At 46.0% G+C, this 23732-nt stretch overlaps 1 protein-coding gene across 1 annotated transcript in view; it reads left to right on the forward strand.

Moving 5' to 3' along the window:
- The window catches only part of RUNX1 (RUNX family transcription factor 1), a 297632-nt gene that overhangs the window by 189820 nt on the left and 84080 nt on the right, over nt 1–23732 (forward strand). Inside the window, exon 4 of the mRNA XM_049858276.1 lies at nt 4506–4662. Coding sequence (XP_049714233.1) covers nt 4506–4662 — 157 coding nt within the window. The remainder of the gene's footprint in view (nt 1–4505; nt 4663–23732) is intronic.

Below are 23732 nucleotides of genomic sequence, written 5' to 3' on the forward strand. Positions count from 1 at the left end.
TTAAAGCAGTTTGGGGGGGGAGGGGAATTGAGGAAAAGGGGTACAGTGGGGAGTCAGCTACTGGATTCTTTCCCTTTCCTTCCTCCAGTCATCTAAATTTGGGGTTGGGGACCCATTTCCATTTTAATTCACCCTCATTGAGAGGGGACCTTTGGGACTGGGCCCAGGGCTCACTCCCAGACAACAGCAGCTCATCAACCCAAAGGGCCATTTAAATCGGGTGCCCCTGAGGGAGTGGATTCCAAGGAGCCTGGGGCTTCCTTAGGGGAAAATCAGGGTCTCTTCTGGATTCTCCTGCCTCTGTCAGGGAACCTATACCCAAATAGGTGAAAACATGAAATGATTAATAAGGAATCTTCAGGAGACGAAACTATGTAGTTTCTCAAGCCACCCCATGAAAGTTAATTTATTTTCTTCTAAAAGAAGGAAAATTCATGTAAATGGCTTTCATGAGCCATCAGGGAATTTCTTTTAGCAGAAATCCTAATAACTGTAGAGGTTTCCTTTTGAAAATGACTTTTGACCTTTACTTTTTTTTTTTATCTTAATTTGTTTTACTGAGTTAGAGTCTGTAGGCTGCTAAAAATCAAGGTGTCTATGTCTTGTGAAAAGGTTGAAGTGGGTCTTGAGAACATTTGGGGGAAAGGAAAGGACAGCAGAGAAATCAGGCCACTTGATTAATATCTATCAACGCCTCCCGGTAGAGAGAGGCCTCTTCCTGAAGCCCTGCTCATTGCATAAGTGAAAGAGGAGACAAATTTTTCAGTGAGTGAGTAAACGCCAAAGTTAGGATAAAAGCAAGCGAGCCTTCAGAACGTGACTGCGCTCCGACCGATTTAATGTGTCGCTGACTCCACTCTGCACCCCCAGTACCCACCCCCACCAGTTTCTACTTTAACATTTGGATTTTAGATGAGCCTCAGTCTCTCAGTCTCTCTAAGACATTCATCAGTAAAAAAATCATTATATTCCTTATCATAAGGAGAGAAAATGGCAAAGAATGATGAGATCTGATGATAAAGATAAGCAGAGCCTTCAGGTGCTTCCTTAGGAGTCTTCTGAAGTCCTACGCCTGAATACCCTGCTTTAATCTTTGGAAATAAGGGAGATTTAAAATTATGAATTTTCTTTAAAATAGATTGAAATCCTAATTATTTATCCTGCACCCCAACCTGCCCCCCCCATGAAACACCATTATTTTAGCGAAGGAAAAATACATATTTTATTACTGAGAAAATCTGAAATTTGCTACAGTTAGCTGGTAGTTACGGGAGTAGCCTTAAAAAGCTGGTTGAATGACTTAGGGTGTATTTTGGAATAGTATACTGTTACAGTTTGTTTAGGCCCTGGCACCTCAGAGCCTTCAGTAGCGATATTTAGAGACCCTGGATGCTTGTTCTTTTCATAAGAAAGAAATCAGTGATGTTTCTGTCAGTAAGATCACCGTCCCCAGCTGTACATTAAACATCATCTCAGCTGAACTCTGAAGTTCCATTCCACAGCTTTCTTTGAAACACTGGAACATTAAGGGATTTGAATGAAGCGAATTGTTAACTGTAATTTCAACCCAATGAGAGTTGATTTCAAATGCCAGCTTGAACTGTGAACGGCTGGTGTACACAGAAGGGCTGATACTTTGCCCAACTTCCTGATTCTTTAAGAACAGAGAAGTAAAACAAAATATGAGATATCATCGCCAGCAAGTCCCATCTTGTCTGTTTGGTCTCCGTTAAAATGTAAATGTTTGTGTTGCCCTACCTATTGTTACAGATTTCCATCCCAGTTGTTCCTTTTCTCTGTTTGAAGTTAGGTATTTTTTCATTCTCTTCATACTGCCTATCAGTGACAAAATCTCTATCAAATTAGTAGAAATGTTAGTTTTGAATATTTTTGACTAGTCTAAAATGTGCTTGTTAGTGACTGAATGGTGTGCTTTATTAATGAAATTTCCCTGGATTTAATATTGTCCCTGTCCCTCCCCTCCCCCCAATTCCCTCAGAAATCAGCAAAAGGCCAAGTAAGTGATCTTTGAGCAGCCAAATACGTTTGATTCTTACCTCATTAGAAAAAGGGGGGCGGGGATAGTTAAATCCCTAATTTTTCTTTCTTCTTTTTTTTTTTTTTGAGTCTTAATTCCAACGTCAACAACCTTTTAAACTTTAGCGGCCATCATTTTATTCTCGATTTGTTTCTACTTGGTGAAGGTCTCATGAATTCGCCAAATTACTAATGAGGATAGCGTTGGACAGATGAGAGGGGCGCAGACGTGGAGCTCTGTGAAGGGAACCCCAGTAGGAGGAAGGTGATTTCCTTATAAAACGAGATTTATTTATTTTAACTTCTTTACAGATTCAGCCCCAACAATGAGGTATTCAGTTTGAAAAGCATGTTGTTGATCCAGCCCCTGTATTACTCACTGAATGTTGAATTAAAATAGAGAAGCCTGGGTCACCACAGGGAGATGGGGAAGGAGGAAGTAAAAATCTATGTTCAATGAGGGCATTTCAACACTGTGAGCTAATTTTACAGAGGGAAGTGAAAATCATGAAAAACGGGAAAATTTTCAAGAGACAGAAAAGAGCAAAATAAAGCAAGCACATTTTGTGGGAATAGGAAAAAATGACAACAATAAGCTGATATGTAACTGATCAGGGAGATTTATTTCAATTTTTTTTTGGAAACAAAAGGGAATTGTCCTATTATTGCTCTTAATTAAAAGGCAACAACAACAAACCGCCTATAATGGGAACTAAATGCCTAATTAGAGGATGCTTAGGGAATAAATAGCAGTGTTTTAAAATACGCTTTATAGAAAATAATTGGAGGGAATGATTAAAAAAAAAAAATTAAAGCCCCAGATCTTGTTTGACAGTGCGAGGTGGGTAAAGTAGCTGAGGAAAATGGCCGCCAGTTGCCTTGTGCTGCCCGAGGAGTGGTGTTGGGGTTGGAAGTTGCTCATCCCCCATCCTGAGTTGGTTTATTTTCTCTGTCATACTCCTTAGCACCCAAGAGCTGAACTACTTGTGGTGCATGAAAACACCTGGACAGTCACCTGGAGGACATAGGCAAGGGCAAAGACTAAGCAGACCCTGCAGATGGGAGTTTTCAGGAACTGGGCTTTGATATCATGCAAAGTGGGTCTGTGGGAAACTGACTGATTTACCTTTAGAAAAAGAGGACTGAGAATGTAGTACTTACAAGAAACTAGGTAGCAATTACTAGGTAAAAGTGGAAGCTTGAAATAGGGGAAGGATAATCACAATAAAGATTTATTACCATCACCAGCTCCAAAACAACAACAAAAAAGATTATATACTCAGAATGAATAGCCAAAATTTCACTACTGAGAAGGTGCCATGAAGAATGTCAGAAATTATGGGATGAAATACAACTCGGAGCATTTTGATTTGAAATCCTGTGACCACCTTGAAAAACAGAAACAATGGAAATATAGCCAATGATAAGTGTCTAGACCAAGAAAACAGTTTCTGGAGGATCCAATGATGGCCAAAAAACATGCTACTACATGCAGCATCTTCACCCCAAGCCCTATGATCCTTTTATCTTGAAATTACTGTTGTTTTTTAAATTACCTGAGTATCAAAAATATTTATCTAACCAGTTGTCTTCAATAACCCTGATAAGAAATCAATACCTATTCAATTATATTGAAGGAATCCTTCTTCAAGATCGGGTAGGTTTGGAGAAAACTTCAGTCACCCATGAGGACATATTAGCACATATATGGCACTCACAATGTAAAAACGTAACCCAAATCCACCCCTGAATTGAGGGGAGTGTCTAAAGGCAGGAATCCCTGTTCTCTGAGATTTGTTGACTTAATAATTAGTCATAAACAAATAATAGATTTCTGATTTTTTTCCCCTTGCATGCCAGAGTTTAAGTTTTACCTGCTGGTGAAACCCAAGATAGTCGAAATGAGTAGGGGATAGCAAACAGAAACTAGTGGGGGGACAACTTACGTCAGTCAAGAATCATCAACTCAGTTGTAAAGATCAAATTTAATTTTGGAGAAGTTTGAAAACCTAGATGTTAAAGACCGGGCCCTGTTAGGCCCATCAGTTGAGGTCTGGGAAAGTGGAGGAGGGTTTAGTTTATAAATTTAAAAAAAACAAGACATTTCTGCTTTTTACATGTAAGGAGCTAAGAAGAGACGGCCATGTGTTGAGAGGGCGTAGCTTCTCAAAGTCGTTGCTGTTGTTAGCCGTGTCGCAGCTGTATGTTGTGACCTGACACAGCTTGATTAGGCGAACGCCAGTAAATATTGCATTATTTGAGAATTTATATCTAATTGTGCATAAATGGTATGAAATCTTCCCGTTAATGACTTCTCTGTTGTTTTGCTTAACTTATGATCGCTATTCCTTTGCAAACTAAAAAGTATCATCTAATCTAAGCTTCATGTTAGAGCCGTTACAGCATACATGGCATAGTTTATGCATAACTTCCCTGACGTCTGCCTTTGTTCCTTGACTGGTATTTAGGTGGTGGCTCTGGGTGACGTTCCAGATGGCACTCTGGTCACTGTGATGGCCGGCAATGATGAAAACTACTCGGCCGAGCTGAGAAATGCCACCGCGGCTATGAAGAACCAAGTCGCAAGATTCAATGACCTCAGGTTTGTCGGACGGAGTGGAAGAGGTATGTGTCTGTCAGAACTGAACCCCTAACACGAAGCTTTCCCATGGCGACAGCCCTGGCTTTCAAAACTCCCAAGCAGTTTCTCTGACGGAATCCCTAGAAACGCGGTCCTTCGTGTGGTCGTTTCTGTGATGTCAAGATTTTTTTTAAATATTTGTTTAGTATTTAATATTTTTAGCAAAATCAAGCTTTATATTATTGGTTTATTATTGAGTTGATAAGACTGATGGGGACATGCAAAGCCTGAATGTGTCTGTGACAAGTGACAGAATTTCCAGTGATCATTTGTAATAATTTTAAGGGGCATGTAATGTGTGAAAGCCCTGGTGGCGTGGTGGTTAAGTGCTCCAGCTGCTAACCAAAAGGTCGGCAGTTTGAATCTAGCAGGTGCTCCTTGGAAACTCTATGGGGCAGCTCTACCCTGTCCTATAGGGTCACTGTGAGTTGGAATCGACCCAATGGCAACCAGTTTTTGGTTGAATGTGACGCGTGGTATTGAAACATGGTTTGGTTTCCAGCAAGTGTATCTTTTCTGGTAAAATATGAAGAAATAGTGCTAATACCATTCTGGTTTGGTCAAGTTGATGCACTGTGACCTTCCTATTGTATTTCTTCTAAAAGCCTCATTATTATTTGGAGGGAAGGGGTTGGACCAGTTACCGCTTTTAGGGTCCTAATAATATTAAAGACTGGATTACCCAAAGGAACCACTGTATCAGCCTTGCTCCAGGTGTGATTTTGTTTTTCCTTGCTTTTAGCCCCCTCTCAAAGTACTAGAGCAGAGAGAGGAATCTTGGCTCATTGTGATCTCCTCTGGCTTCCACTTGTTTTCAAGCGTTGTGTTTGTATCGTGAGAACCTTAGTCATAATTTATAAATGGTAACAAGTATTTTTTTTTAACAAGTATTAGAAGTCTAATTGAAGGATGTAGGATAGCTTATTATGAAAATATCATTTTTGTAATACAGCATTGAATGAGCTTGCACATAAAAGTTATTTCAAGTATAACAAAAGAACTTACGATAAATACCTAAAAGACAATAGATTGTTTTTGTATTGAAAAAATAAAAGTATAACCAGGGGACATCACTGACCACCCCTCTTTGCAGAGACATTCAAAAACAGAGGAAAGCCTGTGTTCTCAGAGAATTTGATTAATCCAAGAGGGGACAGGGGTGGGTCTGCTTTGAATTTTTGGCCCTTGTTGTTGATATCCCAGCTCTCTGGAGCCTTTTCAAAATAGAATAGCTGGAGAAAATAAAAACTTACAACGTGATTCAAAATGTATGTTCACAGCACCAACTTTGTTAATAATAGGGCAATGAAAAGAGGATTCTATCCACTTATTGAAAGCATGAGTGATGCTACAATGTATAAAGACATAAGTCACTAAACGGGTTCACACGTTATATTAAGAGTCCCCGCCTTTCAGTAAATGGAATTTGCATTATGACTCAGAGATGTGTGTTTGGGAAACATCTTGCAGGCTTCGGAGGAGTAGCTGGCAGAGCGGGTGAGAAGCCAATAAAAGACAAAGGCCCCGCAGCCTGCTCCATGCCCACCAGCCTAGCGAACAATCTTAATTCAGCTCTCGCAGGTTCCCAGTACTGTGAATCAATAGCTGCGTCTCATTTGGTTGTTCCTCCAGAGAAAATATTGTTTTCATAATCCGCATCTGTGTGGGTCTCTGTGTCGGGCTGGAGTTATCAAAGTTCTGGAAATGACTTAATGGCCCATGCCAGTGACATTTTCCCATAAGAAGTCAGCAGTGGCTTTCTGGCAATGCGCAGTGAGCTGGCGATGATAAAGAATGAGGTTTTGAAAGCTGCATGCTTCCTTTTCTGGCTCCAAGGGCTGCTCAGCCCCTAGCTGGCCATTGCTGTTTGGAGTAGGTGACTAACAGAGCTGGTGTTTACTTGGGTAACCGTGAGCTGTTTCCCCAAGGTGTGGATTGTTTGCGTTGGGCTGCACAGTTTGTGCCAGCATGTCCTTAAGGCTGGGTTATCTTCCGATACCCTGGAACAAGAAAAAAAATTAATTGAAATGCCACAAATGGACAATATCTGTTTTGAACAGGCTCTGCTTCCCACGGGTGATAATAAGCAATCAAAAAGACAGAAACCCTAATAGAACACTTGACCCAATTATGGTCTTGAGTGATTGTCTTTTGGTTAGTGCTGCAAGACAAAACCAGCTGAAAAAAGGGCCCGATTTGATGCTGTCTTGTAATTTCTCTCCACAGTCATAAAACACAACTTGATTTTGCTCTTTCAATCCTAAGTGTCAACATCAAAGCCTGCCAGATTTTTTTTTTTTTTTGCAATTTTCTTCCATTACTAAGAGTGCAGATGAATCTCGATAATTTTGACAATTAGCCTTAATCCTTCTCACCGATTCTTATTCCTTTAAAAGTTTCATTAAGGGATCTTCAAACTATCTCCTACTTCATTTTCCTTTTTTTTTAAATGTGCCTGAGAGCATTCCATTAGCATCGGCACACGACACAGTGTGTGAGGGGGTCCTGGCTGTCAGCTCGCCCATGTGTTTCAGTGCCAACTTCACCTTCTCTCAAAGGCCACTGGTCCTGATGGACACTCAGAGGGCCTGGTAGTCTGTTTAGAATGAAGGAAGGGAAAAAAAAAACACAAACCCGTTGCTGTCGAGTCAGTTCCAACTCACGGCTACCCCACGTGTACAAAGTAGAACTGCACTCCCTAGCGTTTTCAAGGCTGTGACCTTCTGGAAGTAGATTGCCAGGCCTTTCTTCTGAGGCTCTTCTTGGTGGGTTAGAATCCTCAACCTTTCTGTTGGCTATCGAGCACTTAACCTTTGCACTACTCGGGGTCTCCAGGGTAGGCAGACAAGCTCCCTTTTCTTTTACCAGCTGCCAGTCTGTGGGGATGGTAAAACCTCACAGACATTGCCAGAGGTTCGACGGGAAGGGTTTTCCTCTGTTCTACAAAACAGATCTGTCTGGGCACTGGCTGACGTCCAGGATCACAGCTCCTAACCTTGGGTTCAGCCTGTGACTGGGAGAACCTGCCCTTCTGGCTTTGACTGCCCTGCTGACTACCCGAGCCCCTAAAAATGTTGGTGAAGGCCTGCAGCCTGAACCATCTTCCTCTTTTTCCCTTCCCTCCCTTCTTCCTCCTGTCAAATGGAATCTTATTCAGGGTATATCTTAGCCTTGGAATTCTCTGCTTTTGACGGAGTAGCTCCATGTAAATTGATCATTCCTTTACGATGGGAGTGGAGATAGCAGCTGGAGATGGGAGAGATAGGGTGTTCTGGGAAGTAGAACTGAATTCCAGGGGTCACGCTGAGCGCACAGGTTGTTGTCCAGAACAATTCACATTTAACCCAACGTTCTGGGCCCATCTGCCACCGCCAGAAAATAGAAGTTCATTAGAATAAGATTTTGTCTAAATGAACTCTCTTTGGTGAGGTTAATTAGAACCAAGTTACATCAGTGTCATTGCATTTGACACGGAAGCTACCAATATTTTCAGTTACAAGAAAGTGTATCATGGCTTCAGCTAGAGAGGTTTCAGACATTTTAGCAACAAAATCTGTGAGCATTTCCATCCCTGCTGGAGAATTTAATCAGTTGGAACAGAACCTATCAATCAGTGAATACAGCTTTAGTTAATTTATTTTAGGACCAGGAAGGAAATCTACCAGACCGTATCATTAGCCATATTGTAAACGAGAGCAGAATCCACTACAAATTTTATTCTAATTTTTCTAAGAATATGATTTTTAATCTTTTGAGAGCATCACAGATAATTCTGAGAACCTAGTGGCAGTCCTCTCCCAAGGAAAAACCATGCACACGTGTACGAAATTCTGTGTGCAGTTTCAGCCTCCGGGGCCGCTGCAGCTCATTTGCAGACCTTTCGGGGATCCCTGGATCCCAGGCTGTGAATCTAAGCTTTGCCTGGGCTGTGGAGGGCCAGCCTAGCACTGTGCTGCCCAGAGGAGACGCCTGAAAAATTAATAAATGAGCAAATGTGGCACACGTTCTTCTCGCACCCTCCCTGTTTTGGTAAAGCCTGTTTTTACTGTGGAGTCCCTGGGTGGCACGAAGAGTTAACATGCTCGGCTGCTAACCAAAAGCTTAGAGGTTCAGGGCCACCCAGAGGTGCCTCATGCAAAATCAGCCACTGAGAACCGTGTGCAGTACAGTTCTACTCGGACACACACGGGGTTGTCATGAATTGAAGTTGACTGATGGCAACGGGGGTTTTTGTTTGGTTGGTTGGTTGGTTTTTATTATAGCAGGACCTGGCTTGTGGAACTAGGAAGTAGACATCATTCAAAGCCCTAGTCCAGGCCTTTGGACGGCCATCAGGTGTCCACACAGGTCATCACTGGCGAGGGGGCAATGCATTTTGTAACCTAAAAGACCTTCTTTTCTTCGGGGCATTTGTTGGGGCCAGCTGTAGAGCCGAAATCTGGAATCCACCGGTAACCATGTGAGGCCATGTGTTCTAAGGTGGCCTGTCCTCAGGAGGTTTGATTTCTTGGTGGAATTGTGTTTATGTTGCTCTCCCTGGAGACTTTAGCCTTGCCTTTCAGGATAGCACCTGTTCCCAGTGCTTTTGTGAACTGAAATTCTTTCATTATGTTCTTGCTGTGGGTGCCTTCCCAGACATAATATTCCTCCTGTCCCAATCTGGGTTACCGCATGTTTGTGTCCTCTTTGTTACTTCAGGCACGTTCATTCTTCAGCTAGTTTACATTATTTGGGAAACAGTACAGGATGGCTGTCTTTCAGGTGAGCGGAAGGCTGCAGCTGAGATGAAGAGAGGGCGCATTTGGGAAAGGGTCAGCTGTACTCATGTTCCAAATGACAGAAGACCTGTCTTTACGTGGAGGTTACGCGTGACAAACGAGCTGAGTGACTCACAGTATTAACACAGGATCCAAGTCATTCTGTATTCCATCACAGATTCATAAAATGGGGGAAGGAAAAACGCATATGACAGCCCCAGAGTTGTTTATGGATAACGTTCAAGATGTAAGCAGGCAACCAGACCTCCTGGAGAGAATACAGAGAGAAGACCAAAAAAAAAAAAAAGTTGCCATCAAGTTGGTTCCAACTGTGGCGACCCCATGTGTGTCAGAGTAGAACTGTGCTCCATGGGATTTTCTTTTTTTTTTAATAATTTATTTTATTTTAATTTTGTTGTTGTTGATGAGAATATCCATAGCAAAAACACACACCAGTCCCGTAGGGTTTTCAGTGGCTGATTTTTTGGAAGTGGATTGCCAGGACCTTCTTCTGAGGGACTCTGGATAGACTCGAACCTCCAACCTTTCAGTTAGCAGCTGAGCATATTAACTGTTTGCACCACCCAGAGGCAAAGACACATGAGTTATATTAAAATCAGCTCCCCCACTTTTTTCCTGTTGTTGCCGTTGCTGCTTTAAATAAATGTATGTACTGAAATCTGAAGACAGATTTCAGTGTGGGCAACTGTGGTTGAAAAAAGACGCAGCCTCTGTGATACACCAAATCTCAGTCCACCAAGGAAATGATTCCCATAGACAGCAGATCAGAAGCTTGTGGCCACGATGCGTTGTAGAATTCTTCTCCAGAGAGTTAGTTTCTCATTTCTGTATATTTGCTGAAAAAGAGCAGCACCTCTTAAAGCAAGCTGCTCCCCAGACCTCAGCGCCACCACCAGCACCTCTGCCCACTGAAAACCCGGAGCGGCACAGCCGTGGCGAAGACCACAGAGACGATTTCTTGAAAACGTCACAAGTGCCTGGAACAAGCCGTTTCACAGTTTATACCTTCATGGATTTCTTGCTGATTTTATGAAGTGCCAGGCGTTGCTGATGGTGTCAGGCAGCTTTTTTATTTGAGGTTATTTGCAGGAACCATATTTTACAGCCGATGGTCAGAAGCTGGCCTTCTCTCTCCACCCCTGCCACCCGACCTTTGCTTTTGGTTAAGGCAGTTTCTTTTGGTCAGGACAGAGGGCCATCAATCAGAAAGCGCCTTCGAGAGAATGGTTGAGTGATTTTTAGAGCTTCCTGTTTCAGCAGCAGCATTAGAGACATAAACAGTGGTCCAGCCAATGACTGCAACACGGCTCTGCTTCTAATAAATCAATTCTGTATTTTCTTTTTGCGCTGGTTGGCGAGGAGCGAGAGCGGGTGGAGACGCCTGGCTATGGAAGAACACGTTCTGGGTTGCTTTCTCTTTTTTCTTTCTGATGAAAAATGGCTTGTGGAAAAGGAGAGATGGCGTGCGGTGTGATGGCTGTTTTCCTTCTTTCTGTGTTGGTTATGTGACAAGTTCAGATCAGTAAGGAGATGTTTGTGGATAACCATGTAGTGCCAATATGGAGAGGTTATGTGGTTTTCAGGGCCAGTGATGACTCAGTGGTAGAATTCTCACCTTCCGTGCGGGAGACCCGAGTGCTATTCCCGGCCAGTGCACTCACGTGCAGCCACCGCTCATCTGTCAAAGAAGGCTTGCGTGTTGCTATGATGCTGAACAGGTTTCAGTGGCACTTCCAGACTAAGATGGACTAGGAAGAAAGGCCTGGCAATCTACTTCTGAAAATCAGCCAGTGAAAACCCTATGGATCAAAAGGTCCAATCCCAACCAACCATGGGGGTGGCACAGGGCCGGGCAGCATTTCATTCCATCGTGTTTGGGGCAGCCATGAGTTGGGGGACATCTCGACAGCCGTGAGCAGCTACACTATGTGGCCATAAAGGCTCTGGTAGACTTTTAGCCCGTGTGTGTGCATGTTCAGGCTTCCATTCAGAAGACTTCTCAGGCCAAATTGTCTTTGAGGACTAAATCCATTCTAGCAACATCTTCTCATTTGAAGCTCAAATTATGTAGTTAACAGAGATTAATAAGCGTGTCATGCAGATTTAATGAGCTGCCTGAGCTTACTCTCCAGTGTGCTGATTGTAGCAGCTCACTCGCACACAGAAGGGCAGTGTGTATAAACAGGTGTTAGTGGGCCTGAGGCGACGCGGCCCTCGGTTTCTGATTCTGATACCAGTCCCGCATCCAACAGGCTGTGTTTCTGTCGGCGCTAAGAGCAGAGCTGTGGATGGTGACTCAGGATTCCAGCCTATCGCCCAGTTGCTATTAAACCACATTGGGGCTCTCTTGTGTCCCACTTAGGAACTCCGCTTCACGTCACTGCGCTTTCTCCGTGAGGGCTGCAGGTAGCTGAGGACCCGCAGCTTGTAAAGTGATCCCAACAGCCCCTTGGAGAGGCTTGCGGCCTTGCTGCTGCTGGATTCAAAGGCCTTTCCTCTGATGTCCTCGGAGAGGAAGCGTTCATTTAGGATTCACTTAAACTGTGTTTTTCTCAAAGAAGCTGGAAGTAAATTTCCTGTTTATCTTTCAGTTTAGATTAATCTCTGCTTTTACCTTGAGATTTAAGACCTTCATTAAGAATTTATGGGCAGTTTTTTTTCATAAACTGCAGAACCGTCCACCCTGCGCCCCCACCCCTATCCAGGGAAACTCTGGTCCAGTTAATGGGAGAGCTGGCCAGCACTGTGAAGGGTGGTGTGTGGCCCTAATTGAGTCACCTTGTGCAAACAAAGAAGGCTTTTCTTGGCTCAAAGGTAACGCAGAGGAATAGGGGCGGGTCTGAGCGCCCTGGTGATCTTCCTGCTTATCAGGTCTCAGCAGATGAGCCAAGGAGGGCGGGCTGTAGCGGTGGAAATGCTCCAGGTTGCTCTAGGCTTTGGTTTTGGGTCTTTACCGATGTTTTTTCTCCGTTCTGTTAGAAACCATTGTATGAAGGGCAGTTAGGATCTGTCTACCTACCATTCTACCTGTTATCTATCTCTTATCTGTCTATCTCTCTATAATTAATGAAGAGCTAGTCTAAACTTATATCATAATAAGGCTTTGTCTGCCTTTTTAAATGGTGCGTCTCCAACTCCACTGGCTCTGGGTCTCTGCAGATCTTCTGCCTTCATCATTCTCTTCAAAACCATCGGGCAGGTTATAGTCAGCATGTTATTTATTTATCTATCTGCTTGTCAAGGAGTCCTGGTGGCACAATGGTTAAGCGCTCAGCTGCTAACCAGAAGGTTGACAGTTTGAACCCACCCAGCAGAAAAGACCTGGTGATCTGCTCCCATAGAAATTCCAGCCTAGAAAACCCTATGAGGCAGTTCTACTGTGTCACATGGGGTTGCTACAAGTTGGAACGAACTCGACGGCACCCGGCAACAGCATCTGCTTGTCAATTTCTATGTGTTTTTGTTCACTAGTTCCCAACTGGGGGTGATTTTGTAACCCCCCCAACAACCATAAACCAAACCAAACCTGTTGCTGTCGAGTCAATTCTGACTCATAGCGACCCTATAGGACAGAACAGAACTGCCCCAAAGAGTTTCCAAGGAGCGCCTGGGGGATTCAAACTGCCAACCTTTTGGTTAGCGGCCGTAGCTCTTAACCACTACGCCGCCAGGGTTGCAGGAGGAGGGGGCATTTGGCAATATCTGAAGACAGTTTTGGTTGTCACGACTCAGAGTTGAGGCTAAAGTGCTGCTGGCATGTATAGGTAGGGGCCAGGGGTGCTGCTAGACCTCCTGCAATGCAAGGGCGGCCCCCACGACAAAAACCTCCGGCCCAAAATGTCAGTTGTGCTAAGGGTAGGAAACCCTGATCTAGCTCACAGCACAGTAAGTTGTAAAAGGTCTCTCTTACCCCTCTTGCCTCAAACTTTCTGCATCTCCACAAAATTTATGAAAAACTTTCATACAAACATCACACAGATTTAAAAAATAAAATTAGAGAGTATCATTGAATATCGTTGTTGTTTGCTGTTGAGTTGATTTTGACTCATTTTGATCCTGTGTGACAGAGTAGAACTGCCCCATCAAGTGTCCCAGGCTGGAATCTTTATGGAAGCGGATCACGAGGTTTTTCTCCCATGGAGCCGCTGGGAGGGTTCGAACCACCAACCTTTCAGTTCACAGCTGAGTACCTAATCGTTTGTGCCCCCAGGGCTCCTTCATTGAACATTAAAGGAATTTTTTTTTTTTTAAATGAAAACATACCAGCCTTCTAGATGCGTAGAGCAGCACCATCTCGTATGCCTGGCAACCTCCCTTGATGTCCTGGTGGGAGGATGTGTGTGGTCAGAAGGAGAGGCTGAGGGTGGGCCGGTCAACACAGAGGGGGTGGCGCTGACGTGACCGCTCCCCGTTGCAGATGCTGCTACATGAATGTCACCAGGGGCCTGAGGAGCAATGCAGGCTTCACACAGCTCACCGCCCATCCCTGAATGCTCCATTCCGGGGGCTACAAGGCTGCCATGCCCCACTCTGGCCATTCTGACCCTCCAATCTAGGAACATCTTAATATGTGTGGACAGCGTCCGCTCAAGCTAGAAAGTGCTGAGAGCAAGGTCTTGGTTTGCGTCCCTGACAGACACCTTTGGCTACCAAAAAAGGACTCAATTGTATCCGTGAATTAAAAATTCAGACAACTTGCAGAAGGGCAGAGAAAGGCCCAGATCTTCTCTGAGGCCAGGGACACTGGGTCTGCGGAGGTGCCAGGGGCAGACAGCTGGCTGGGTTCTTCTGGAACCTTCTCCCTCCTCCCCCCCCCGCCCCCGCCCTGCCCCGCCCCAGCATATTGTGTCTGCTGTCACCTGTGCTCCAGACTGAGATGCAGGGGAAAGCCTGGAGAAGACACCTCTAGTTGTGCTGACTGAGTCAAGGTAGTGTCTGCTGTGGGCAGACATTCTTCGTAAGTTTTGCCCTGGCTCCTCTCTCTGGTGTTTTTGGTTGTTGGCTGGATTTTTACTCTACGTGGAGACCCTCACTGCTCACTTCCCTGCCCCGTAAACATCTGCTTCCTCCAAGGCCCCACAGTAAAGCAACCGTTCCAGATTCGGAGTGGAGATCGGTTATGTGCTAGATAATTTATGACTCCCAAGATGGGCGGCATCTGAGCCGGGGGCTGCCTGGAGCCCAGGTGCTGCCCATAGAGCTGAGTGTGCCTGGGGCCACCCGTAGAGCTGAGTGTGCCCGGGAGTGAAGGTCACTAGTGGAAAGTTCCAGAGCTGTAGTGCACATCCTCCAAGCAGGAAAGAAAAAGATGTACCGGCCCTAATCTCAATTATAAAAAAACAAAAACCAAACCAGTTGCTGTCGAGTTGACTCTAACTCATGGTGACCCCATGTGTGTCAGAGCAGATCTATGCTCCACAGGGTTTTCAATGGCTGACTGTTCAGTAGTAGTTCGCCAGGCCTTTCTTCCAAGGTGCCTCCGAGTGGACTTGAACCACCAACTTTTCAGTTAACAGCTGAGCACTTAACCGTTGCACCACCCAGGGAGGTCAATGTGAACTGTGGACTGTAGTTTATGATAATAATGTAGCAATATTGGCTCGTTATTGCAGTGAACGTACCACAGGAATGTAAAGCGTTGATAATAGCAGAAGGTGTTGGGAGGGTAATGGGAATTCTCTGACTTTCTGGGCAGTTTTTCTGTACAGTTAGAACTGCTCTAAAAAGTAAAGTTTATTAAAAAAAAAAAAATGTGCAAGAAGCCCCCAGGCACTGGCAAACCAGACCAAACCCTTTGCAGTGACCCCTGTGATGGAGTAGGACTGCCCCATAGGGTTTCCAAAGCCGTGATCTTCACAGAAGCAGGCTGCCACATCTTTCTCCTGAAGCACAGCTGGGGGTTAGAACTGCTGACCTTTTGGTTAGCAGCCAAGCCCTTAACCACTGTGCCACCAGGGTTTCCGACACTAACTCCAGGGAGTAGGTAATGGAACTCTGTGGTGGCGCAGTGGATAAAGCACTTGGCTGCCAACCAAAAGTACAGTGGTTCAAACCCCCCAGCCTCTCAGTGGGAGAAAGATGTGGCAGCCTGCTTCCATAAAGATTTCAGCCTTGGAAACCTTATGTGGCCGTTCTGCTCCGTCCTACAGGGTCACTATGAGTTGTCATTGACTCGACGCAGTGGGTTTGGTTGTTTTTGTTTTGAGCTCACAGACAACAAACAGCAGACAGCAACAACTGAGGCTTGTCTTCCAGCCACAGGTTTGTCTAAATAGATGGATTTTCCAGGAGGGAACATCAGCCCTTTTCCTTATGCCTCAGCCCCACAGAGCTCTGAGGTCCTGAAAGGGTTATGTGCAGCGGGCACTGAGATTTCAGACTAGCAAGAAAAGAGATGAAATTAAATATGTACTGTAATTTGAAGCACTGTTTTTCATGGGAAAGAAGTTCTCCCAACTGAGTCCTTCCAACTCTTTTGTCCAGCATTAGTAGCATGCAAATATTTATCATTCATAGTGCCCCTTTCAATTCCCGATCGTATTTAACAGTAGACACTGCACGTTAACAATAAAGCAGGATAATCCCTTTGTACTGTCACTGGGCTATACAACCTGGCACCCAGCAGCATCACATTCTTGCAGAGCGCTAATTTGCTGCCTCCACCCAAGTGGAGGAGAACTTTATGGCCATGCCATGGCAGCTCGCCCTGGACTCGACTTAAGGACATCTTGGCTGCTCCCTGGAAGCCATTCTTAAGGCTGTATCTCAGCATTTTCATAAGCTTCAAGTGAAAACCCATGCAAATTTTACTTTTTGCCACATATAAACTGGGAATTGTCTAATCTGGCTATTATCTGGAGAGGTATCTTACTACTCTGGTATCTTGTGTTCTGCCCAGACTCAGGGGCTCTAAGTTGCTGAGTGGTGCAAACAGTTGGTGCTCAACTACTAACCTAAACATGGGTGGTTCACACCCACTCTGCTGTGCTGTGGAAGAAAGGCCTGGTGATCTGCTTCCAAAAAGGTTACAGCCAAGAAAACCCTATAGAGCAGTTCTACTCTGTAACACATGGGGTTGTCATGAGTTTGAATTGACTCAACAGCAGTGGATTTGGTTTTTCGTTAGATTACAAGGAAGCTGTTATGCCCCATTTGATATTCTTTGAATTCATAGTAATGACATAGAAACACACATCTATCCATGATGATCCTGCATGCCTTTGGAAGGTAGCGTGATGTCTACCTGTGGTGATCCTGCGTGCCCTTGGAAGGTAGCATGATGTCTGTCTGTGATGATCCTGCATGCCCTTGGAAGGTAGCATGATGTCTATCTGTGATAATCCTGCATGACTTTGGGAGGTAGCATGATGTGGTATGAGAAGTGGCACATTTGCACGACTCCCTTGGATGTGCTGGCCTCAGTCTTCTCATCTGTAAAATAGGTATAACAATGCCTTTCATACATGCCTGCGAGATTGTTAGGATAAGGAAGATGAGATGATGTAGGTGTAGCAAGACCTAGGAGGAAGCGCAGAGCCACTCACCTTGGCAGCGTTCTTCTTTTTACATTGATAATAGTGACGGAAGAGGGAAGGGGGCAGGCAGGAGGCAGCAGGTGTCTTGCTGAATCAGAAAGTTAGGAAGGATGCTATTTTGCACTGTCCACTCCTTGATGGCAAGAAATTTATATTCTTTTATCCTACCAAGAGCCTAGCAGAATGAGAGTCCTGGAGCCACAGTAGGAATTTCATAAATATTTATGAATAGTTGCATGAATAGTAATAACGGTAATAATAATAATGAGTCCCTGGATTTTACAAATGGTTAAGTGCTCAACTTCTAGCCGAAAGGTTGGCAGTTCAAACCAACCCAGAGATGCCTTGGAAGAAAAACCTGGCAATCTGCTTCCAAAAGGTCACAGCCTGAAAACCATATGGAGCACAGTTCTACTCTGCATTTATGGGGTTGCCATGAGTTGGAATCAACTCCATGGCAATCAACAACAACAATAATAATAATGTAACAACTACAAACCTTGTTCAGTGTTGCCCATGTGATGGATATTGTGCTCTTTGTTTTAAGTTGGTGAGTTTGTTGAAGGCTTTGGACCCTTTCCCATAAGGAAAGTATAGCATATATTACCATTTATAAGAACAGTTTTTTTTTCCCTTGGAGAGATTATTTACTGTGGGTATTTCATCCATCCATCCATTCATTCATCATCCATCCATCCATCATCCATCCATCCATCCATCCATCCATCCATCATCCATCCATCCATCAACCATCCATCCATTCATCTTCCATCTATCCATCTATCCATCATCCATCCATCCATCCACCCATCCACCCACCCACCCACCCACACACCCATCCACCCATCCATCCATCCATTCATTTGCCCGCCCGCCCATCCACCCGCCTGCCCGTCCATCCATCCATCCATCCAGCAGGTCTGTATTGTTCACCTACTGTGTGCCACGCCCTGGCTAGCATTGAAGATACAATGGTTAGCCAAAAAGAAGCCCCAGCCTTTGGGAGCAAGTGGGAGGATGACAATTAGGCAGGCCACCACGGTTGTGAGCACTCAGCGCCACAGTGAAACCACCGATAGGTTTGCAGGAGGGAGGTATGGCCAGATGTAAACTGTAAAGATGCTCAGATTGCAGACTGAAGAGTGGAAAGAAAGTTTGGAGGGTGCTTGGGGGCTTAGAGACCAGTCCAGGGACTGAAACTCCATGTTTTCTTTCCAGGCAGCCACAGACAAGTGTATATCTGGTTTGCAAAACCCCTGTGTGCTAAATTTTGCTGTACCTAGAAACCAACTCTTACTCCCACATACCTCAGCCTTGGGGGCTGTCTGCCCTCCAGTCTGTCCACCCCCTGGGCCTCCCTGTCACAGCCCCATGTGGTGGAGGGCTGCAGGTTTGAGGCACTAGGCGATGGGCTAGGACAAGACCAGCCCTGGGAGGTCACTTTGGTCACCCATCCTGAGTGGCACCAGCCCCAGGTACAGCCCAAGGTGGAGATGAGGGAATTGGGACGTGCCAACCAAAGGGCTCTCCCGGACGGAATCCAGTGCAGCAGGCATTGGATTGGCATAAAGGGCCATTGAACTCAGTGTCTTGGGGATCTTTGGGCTAAAAGGATTAAAACATGCTTCTCAACCAAGATACATGGGAACTGTAGTGTCAAAGGAGTCCCTGGAAGGTGTAATTAATGCCCTCATCTGCTAACTGAAAGGTTGGAGGTTCGACTCCACCCAGAGATGCCTTGGAAGAAAGGCCTAGTGATCTACTTCTAAAAAATCGGCCATTGAAAACCCTGTGGGGTTCTACTCTGACACACTTGAGATTGCAATGAGTTGGAACTGACTCAACACAACTGGTTCTGATACCATAAGAAGAAGGAAGGCAAGAAAGAGACCATGAAACTCTGGAATGAAAATGCAGAACTGCAGGAGCGCAAAGTAACACTCTGGGAGTTAGGTAAATACTCCTCTTAAAGAAAAAGCTGTGTGCATCCTTTCCGTTTGTCAGGCTGAGCTGTCTCCCCACCTGCAGTTGGTGAACACAGAGACGGCCCTCCCTCACAGGGAAAAGGAAAGCGTGCTTCTGAAGTGAAATTCAGCTTCACCAAGGACCAGCTCTCAGACTGAACGTTGACGCAAAACTCACTGATTGACCGGTCAAATTTTTTTATTGCCTCGGAACGAAGGGTACCAGGATGAAAAAAACATTCTCCCCGTCCCCAAACAGCTCATTTTTCTAGAACATTTCCAGAGAAAACGCTTTGCATCTCTGCAGCTCGTTCTAAGTAAAGCAGCTATTTTTCAAACAACCCGTCATTTCAAACAGACATGGTTTCTGTGGAAAGCTGGATTCTGTAGTTTAGGCACCTGGCTCTCAGTCCTCCTTTTGGGAGCTGCCTTGGTAACCAAAGAGCTTGGGCCTCTGGTCTCTGATTGCCTCATGGGTGCAGAAGCTGGCAGATAAAGGCACCTGCAGACACATGGGCACTTGCACACAAGGGTACATACACAGGTATTTTTATTTCGATTCCATTTAGAGACTCCGGGAAGTGCTGCAAAAGCTGAAGGAATTGTACCCTATTCAGAATCCCCAAGTAAATCAACGATACAGCTCTACTGTCAAAAAAGTGTTAAGTGTTTGGGTAAGGAGAGGTGAGAGGTGGTTAGGTTGTTCCAGTGGAAAAGTGAGAAATAACCACGACCTCAATTAAAAATAAAACCAAAAAGAAAAACAACAGTTGCCATCGAGTTGATGCCGCTCATGGAGAGCACAGATGTGCGAAGGAGACGTGTGCTACACAGGTTTTCAGCAGGTAATCTTTTCAGAAGTAGATCACCAGGCCTTTCTACTGAGGCACGTCTGGGCAGATCCCATCCTCCAACCTTTTGGTTAGCAGAAGGGCGTGGTAAGCATTTGCACCACCCAGGGACTCCCAAATAAACAGTTTGTGAAAAATACCCCAACGGCAGATTTCTTGATACTTAGGGATCCACTATCAAAATTAGGCCCAGCGTAATCTACATTTCAGAATCTGTCGGTCGAGATTTCCTGAATTTACAAAGAGCAAAACTTGTGCCTTCGCTGGCTTTCTTGGTTTTCCAAAGCTGCGTTTTTTTTTTTTTTTTTCTTTTACTCTTCATTTCATGCTCTCCTGAATGTTTGTGAGCACAACAGGCTTCCCTGCAGAGATGCATGAGGGTGTGAGAACTGTCATAATTGCATTCACCAAGGAGTGTGACCTCCAGGACAGAGGGGTCCACTCTGAGGCAGCCTTGCGTGACCAAGGGCAAGTTTCACATCCCGCTGAAACTGCCCGAAAGGAGAAGATGACTCACAGATCCAAGCTTACATCACTGAGAGTGACGGAAACAGAGCCCAGGGGCTAAGGAGCCATGCGGGTGGATTCACTACCAGGATGGTGGTTCAGGGGTAGAATTCTCTTTCCATCTTTCCATGCGGGAGACCCAGGTTCCATTCCCAACCAGTGCACCTCATGTGCAACCACCACCCATCTGTCAGGGGAGGTTTGCGTGTTGCTGTGATGCTGAACAGGTTTCAGTAGAGTGTCCAGACTAAGATGGAGTAGGAAGAAAGGCCTGGCCATCTGCTTCCAAAAAACAGCCAATGAAAACCCTGTGGATCACGACAATCCCATCTGTGACCGATCACAGGGACAGCGCAGGTCTGGGCAGCATTTTTTCCCTTCGTGTATGGGGTTACCATGAACCAGGGGCATGCTCAACAGCAGCTAACATCAACAGCAATGATGAATCAAACCTGGGCAAATGTCATGCTGAAGAAGTAAAAGGGCCACAGGAAGACGTTGCTATGACCTTTTAAATATGTCGTTCCAGTCCTGAATAAAAAAATGAATTTGAGTTGTCCATAGTCCCTGGGTGGTGCAAATGGTTAAGCGCTCAACTACTGGCCAAGGGTTGGCAGTTTGAACCCACCCAGAGGCACCTTGGAAGAGAGGCCTGGCGATCTGCTTTCAAAAGGTCACAGTCTTGAAAACCCTGGAGAGCAGTTCTACTCTGCGCACTTGGGGTCGCCATGAGTCAGAATTGACTCCATGGCAACCAACAGCAACAACACCCGTCTTCCCACCCTGATGCCATTTGTGACCAGTGATCTCATTTGCAAAACTCTGAGGCGTCTCCACTTCCCAGACATGAGGAGGAAGTGGAGCACGTTGGTCTTGGGGCCCATGAGGAACTGCGGTGTGCAGCCTTGGTGGATTAGCCCACAGCCACTGTCAGGGATCGCCAGCCCTGGGTCTGTGCACGGCAAGACGCTAATAAGGCAATGACCTGGGACCTCAGAGCTGCTGGCCTGGGGAGACGGGGCCGCGGCAGCAAGTGTCCAGACAGACTCACACTGTGACCTTCTTCCAAACTAAATAAAGCTGTTCACATTTTGCCCTGGCATTTGGATAAGCAGAGTGGTGTCTGGGGGAGGACACGTGTCCAGCAGGGACCGTTTGGCCTGGTGTGTTTATGTAGGGCATTAGCCTGCCCCAGCTGTGTCTTACACAGGTCACCAACTGCGGGCAGACGTGAGCTAGTGGAAGAACTTGAAGCTGTCCTGGTGGGTCTCTTGGCCTCATTCCATGGCCCTGCCTGCTATCCTCTGCGTCCCACCTCTTCTGTTTGCTGGAATCTCTCCAGTCAAGGGGATGGTCCTGGTAGCAGCTCCCTTGGCACCCACCTGCCCGACACCCATGCCCACATCCAGCTCACAGCATGAGACGCCAGCGGCCGCTCCACCCCCAGCTCCTCCTCGCAGAATTTCCCACCATTCAGGGTTTTTACGGAAGGAATCAAGTTTAACACCTTAAATGTCTTTAATGGTTGAAGTAACACCTACTGAGCAATTGCTTTCATGCTTCTCATTTCATTTACTCTCCTAACAATGAGGGAAGGGCTATGGTTATCCCCATTTTACAAATGACAAAGCTGAAACTCAGAAAGGTTAAATAACCTGCCGCAGTCACACAGCTAGCAAGTGGCAGAGCTGGGGCTTGAACCTGGGTAGTTTGGCTGGAGGGTCCACAGCCTTAGCTCTCATCCTGTGCATTTCCACCTCCGTGAACTTGTGTAATTGGGTTCTTGTCTTTTGTGGCTTAAGTCAAAGCAAGCCCTCTCTGTCCTGCCATTTCTTCCATCTTCTTACCCAGTCCTGGTGTATGTGCCTCAGACTGGAATTCCTCCTGGACTCCAACCTCTGGCCAGATATGATGCAGCTGATTTGATCAGGCTTCTGTGAGCAGGAGGCTTCCTGTTTCCACCTCTTTCTCTAGTCTCTTCCTCTGCACACCCCCTCAAGGGTGCCTGTGGCCTGCAGCTTACCTTCAACAGTGTGCATAAGGCCAGCCAGGGGGTCAAGGCCACGGCCTCTGCTTGTCCCCGAGGGCCAAAGCCAGAGCTTCGGGGAGCCTCTGAGCCTGTCCACCCAGGAATCACTGCATGCTACAAGCATAAGTGAGGATTCTCCCTCCAGTAGTCCAGGCCTCCCACCCCCACCATGGATCCTGAAGAGCCTATTTTCAGGTTGCTGGATCCCTGGGTGGTGCAAATGGTTTATGCTCGACTACTAACTTAAAGGTTGGAACAAAGGTCTGGCTGGCTATCTGCTTCCATAAAGATTAAAAACCGAACCAAACCCTTTGCCATCGAGTAGATTTCCAACTCATAGCAACTATATAGGGCAGAGCAGAACTGCCCCATAGGGCTTCCAAGGCTGTAATCTTTTTGGAAGCAGACTGCCACATCTTTCTCCCTCAGAGAAACTGGTGGGTTCAAACCACTGACCTTTCAGTTAGCAGCTGAGTGCTTAACCACTGTGGCACCAGGGCTCCTCCATAAAGATCACAGACAAGAAAACCCTACGGAGCAGTTCTACTCTGACACACATGGGGTCGGCATGAGTCAGAGTCGACTCATGGCAACAGGTCTGGTTTGGTGTTTTGGTCATTTAGCCCATCTGCCCTCTGCTGCCCTACTATTCTGGCTACAGCTTCCTGAGAAGAACACTCGAGGAGCCTTCCCTCCCCGCACCCATGCACTTAAAATCCCAGGCCTACAGGTCATCTTAACGAGGGAAGCTTGCTAATAACACAAGGGCTTCAGGGTGCAGCCACCACATCTGTGGGCGCCAGCCAGGATGGCTGTGTCTCAGCAGGGAGGGGCTGCGGGGTAGGGGGGAGACCTGTCACTGTTCCCACGGTCCCCTGCGCGGAACATCGGGGAGGTGTGTGTGCTGGCTGCTGTTACCCAGCGGTCAAGCATGGGGCCAGATCCAGATGGGAGAGTAGAAAGGAACTGGAACGCAGTTTTCACGTCCTGGAAAAATATCACTTACCACTATGAGAAAAGTCACCCCTTGTCTGTCAGGTGATAAGTGGACATCCGTGTACTGCAAGCTGTAAAAAGGGTCCCTTGTAAGAGCAACCGCCAGAGCACCCCACTTTCACTAGCCAGGTTGTAGTCGTTGTAAGATGCTGTCCGGGTCAGCCCTGACTCCTGGCGACCCCATGCACAACGGAAAGAAATACTGCCAGGTCCTGTACCATACACACGATCGGTTGCAGGTCAAATCACTGTGTTCCACAGTGTTTCCACTACATTTTTCAGACGTAGGTAGCCAGGCCTTTCTTCCTAGCTCACCTTAGTCTGAAACTGCTGAAACTTGTCCAGCATCAGAGCAACACGCAAGCCTCCACTGACAGGTGGGTGGGGGCTACAC

Source organism: Elephas maximus, chromosome 18 (assembly GCF_024166365.1).
Source record: "Elephas maximus indicus isolate mEleMax1 chromosome 18, mEleMax1 primary haplotype, whole genome shotgun sequence".
NCBI classification, from domain to species: Eukaryota; Metazoa; Chordata; class Mammalia; order Proboscidea; family Elephantidae; genus Elephas; species Elephas maximus.